The 3,576-nt window shown below is 45.8% G+C and overlaps 1 protein-coding gene across 1 annotated transcript; it reads left to right on the top strand.

The window, feature by feature from the left end:
* The first annotated feature begins 448 nt into the window (after positions 1-448).
* On the top strand, positions 449-2,945 carry LOC127537573 (PE-PGRS family protein PE_PGRS33-like). Its single transcript, XM_051960172.1, has 6 exons — positions 449-463; positions 1,053-1,200; positions 1,243-1,557; positions 1,600-1,746; positions 1,838-1,879; positions 2,662-2,945. Exons 1-6 carry the CDS (start codon positions 449-451, stop codon positions 2,943-2,945), a joined length of 951 nt encoding a protein of 316 aa, XP_051816132.1.
* Positions 2,946-3,576: the final 631 nt, after the last annotated feature.

The following is a 3,576-nucleotide window of genomic DNA, read 5'->3' as shown; positions in this document are numbered from 1 at the left end:
CTATCATTTTTTTTCGGATGTCCTGGGACAATTCTCTCCTTCGCTTTCTGTTGTCCATGTTCAGTGTGGTACACACCTTTTCACCAAACAGCAGGGTGACTACTTGTCTCCCTTTAAATAGGCAGACTGACTGATTATGAGTTTGGAAACACCTGTGATGTCAATTAAATGACACACCTGAGTTAATCATGTCACTCTGGTCAAATAGTTTTCAATCTTTTATAGAGGTACCATCATTTTTGTCCAGGCCTGTTTCATTAGTTTGTTTTTTTAAATAATTATGTTAATCAACAATTCAAAAGTGATGGCTGATTTTGATTATTTAATTTTCAATAAATTTTTATTTATTGTTACTTTTGTGAGTTTCAAGTGATTTCAGTGAGAATTGTGGGTTTTTCCTTCTTTAACTGAGGGGTACCAACAATTTTGTCCACGTGTGTAAGTGACCATGACTCTGCCCAAAGTGCTGTAGTAATGCAATGATGGTTCAATGATGGAGAGACAAATTCTACTTTGTGCACCACCAAGTTCCACCAACACAGATAATGGCACATCAGATTCTTCGGCTTCCTGTTGCCTCTTTTTACAGAGATCTACCTTGGACTCTCCAAAGAACTTATTCTCTACCATCTCTGCCAGAACCTGGTGTTGCAGTTTTTCCTCTCTTCCAGTGGTTACACAGTAATCCACAGAGCGAATGTGCTCACACAAGCTGTGGGAGACTCCACTCTGTTTCACCAGTAAATGATAGTGGTGACAGTCCTCCATCTCACAATGAGAAATATGTTGCTGGGCCAAAGTTAACCTCTGAACATGGACAGGTACACTGAAACCATCTGCAGTTTTCATCACTGCATAAATACCATTGTTTTGATCCAGACACATACTTTTAAGGTGTGAGCTGGCTGTGACATCTCTTTGTTGATTATGCTTTCTTTGGATATGTAATGGTATTTTTTTTATATAACACAAACTTGCAGTGAGGGCAAGTCACATGTGAAGATGGAAATTCTGCTTCATCTGTGGTTGTAGGTGGAGAAGAACGTGAATAGGAATGGTCAAGCAAGTTTGATGATGATGACAGAGAATCTGCTGGCAATGGAGGAATAGCTGCAGGTGATGGAGGAATAGCTGCAGGTGATGGAGGAATAGCTGCTGGTGATGGAGGAATAGCTGCAGGTGATGGAGGAATAGCTGCTGGTGTTGGAGGAATAGCTGCAGGTGTTGGAGGAATAGCTGCAGGTGTTGGTGGAATAGCTGCTGGTGATGGAGGAATAGCTGCAGGTGATGGAGGAATAGCTGCAGGTGATGGAGGAATAGCTGCAGGTGATGGAGGAATAGCTGCAGGTGATGGAGGAATAGCTGCAGGTGATGGAGGAATAGCTGCTGGTGATGGAGGAATAGCTGCAGGTGTTGGTGGAATAGCTGCAGGTGTTGGTGGAATAGCTGCTGGTGATGGAGGAATAGCTGCAGGTGATGGAGGAATAGCTGCAGGTGATGGAGGAATAGCTGCAGGTGATGGAGGAATAGCTGCAGGTGATGGAGGAATAGCTGCTGGTGATGAAGGAATAGCTGCAGGTGATGGAGGAATAGCTGCAGGTGATGGAGGAATAGCTGCAGGTGATGGAGGAATAGCTGCAGGTGATGGAGGAATAGCTGCTGGTGATGGAGGAATAGCTGCTGGTGATGGAGGAATAGCTGCTGGTGATGGAGGAATAGCTGCAGGTGTTGGTGGAATAGCTGCAGGTGTTGGTGAATAGCTGCTGTGATGGAGGATAGTCAGGTGAATGAGGAATAGCTGCAGGTGATGGGATAGCGGGATGGAGAATAGCTGCAGGTGATGGAGGAATAGCTGCAGGTGATGGAGGAATAGCTGCTGGTGATGGGAGGAATAGCTGCTGGTGATGGAGGAATAGCTGCTGGTGATGGAGGAATAGCTGCAGGTGTTGGTGGATAGCTGCAGGTGTTGATGGAATAGCTGCTGGTGATGGAGGAATAGCTGCAGGTGATGGAGGAATAGCTGCAGGTGATGGAGGAATAGCTGCAGGTGGATGGAGGAATAGCTGCTGGTGATTGGAAGAATAGCTGCAGGTGAGGGAGGAATAGCTGCAGGTGTGGATGGAATAGCTGGCAGGGGGAATAGCTGCTGGTGATCGGAGGAATAGCTGCAGGTGATGGAGGAATAGCTGCGAGGTGATGGAGGAATAGCGGCAGGTGATGGAGGATAGCTGCAGGCTGATGGAGGAAATAGCTGCAGCTGTGATGGAGGAATAGCTGCGGGGATGGAGGAATAGCTGCAGGGATGGAGGAATAGCTGCAGGTGATGGAGGAATAAGCTGCAGGTGATGGAGGAATAGCTGCAGGGATGGAAGGATAGGGCAGGGATGGAGGAATAGCTGCTGGTGATGGAGGAATAGCTGCAAGGTGATGGAGGAATAGCTGCAGGTTGATGGAGGAATAGCTGCAGGTGATGAGGAATAGCTGCTGGTGATGGAAGGAATAAGCTGCTAGGTGATGGAGGAATAGCTGCTGGTGATGGAGGGAATTAGCTGCAGGTGATGGAGGATAGCTTGCAGCGTGATGGAGGAATAGCTGCAGGTGTTGGAGGAATAGCTGCAGGTGTTGGTGGAATAGCTGCTGGTGATGGAGGAATAGCTGCAGGTGATGGAGGAATAGCTGCAGGTGATGGAGGAATAGCTGCAGGTGATGGAGGAATAGCTGCAGGTGATGGAGGAATAGCTGCTGGTGATGGAGGAATAGCTGCAGGTGATGGAGGAATAGCTGCTGGTGATGGAGGAATAGCTGCAGGTGATGGAGGAATAGCTGCTGGTGATGGAGGAATAGCTGCTGGTGATGGAGGAATAGCTGCTGGTGATGGAGGAATAGCTGCAGGTGATGGAGGAATAGCTGCAGGTGATGGAGGAATAGCTGCTGGTGAATGGTGATGGAGAATAGCTGCTGGTGATGGAGGAATAGCTGCTGGTGATGGAGGAATTGGTGCTGAATGATTTCCTGGTGATGATGGAGGATGAGGTGGTGCCATTACAACTCTTAAAGCATTCATTGACATGTGGTGTTATGCTGTCTTTCTGGATGATGGTTTTTCCACAGAAAGGACAATGATAATGTCCTTTCTCTCGACAAGCCATGTTGCACCTGTTGTTTCTGTAATGGGCATTTTGTTAAACATAAGATCATACATTATAAACATAAAAGATGTGGTCCATGTTGTACCTTTATTGAAGAGAATAGCTTATCAGCAGACCTCAAATGAGTGCAACTTGATTCTAGCACTGCCTAAATTGTACATATCTTATATACTAAAAACACAAATATGATTAAAAGTTGCTATTACAAATATATCAATAAATTACTTGTTATCAACATACCATTGAAATGAACTCCACATTCCATGTGCTGCTGAATGTGCCTCTGGATTGCCCCCTCGCTTTTAGTTTGAAATTTGTTACAGAGAGGACACCCAGAATCTCCAGATAAAAGGACAATGTGACAAAGATTACCATCTTTGTCAACAATTGATGGGTGCATCTGTAAAAGGAGAGGCCAAACACCGAT

The sequence above is a fragment of the Acanthochromis polyacanthus genome, chromosome 15, assembly GCF_021347895.1.
Source record: "Acanthochromis polyacanthus isolate Apoly-LR-REF ecotype Palm Island chromosome 15, KAUST_Apoly_ChrSc, whole genome shotgun sequence".
In the NCBI taxonomy this organism is placed as follows: domain Eukaryota; kingdom Metazoa; phylum Chordata; class Actinopteri; family Pomacentridae; genus Acanthochromis; species Acanthochromis polyacanthus.
This window is presented reverse-complemented; position numbering and strand designations above follow the sequence as displayed.

Bases quoted from the DNA above. Each gene is read 5' to 3' on its own strand.
- LOC127537573 (XM_051960172.1), top strand. The intron at 1,747-1,837 runs GTGTTGGTGAAT...GAATAGCTGCAG, and splicing joins TGTTGGTGGAATAGCTGCAG to GTGATGGAGGAATAGCTGCA. The intron at 1,880-2,661 runs GTGATGGGAGGA...GAATAGCTGCAG, and splicing joins TGATGGAGGAATAGCTGCTG to GTGATGGAGGAATAGCTGCA.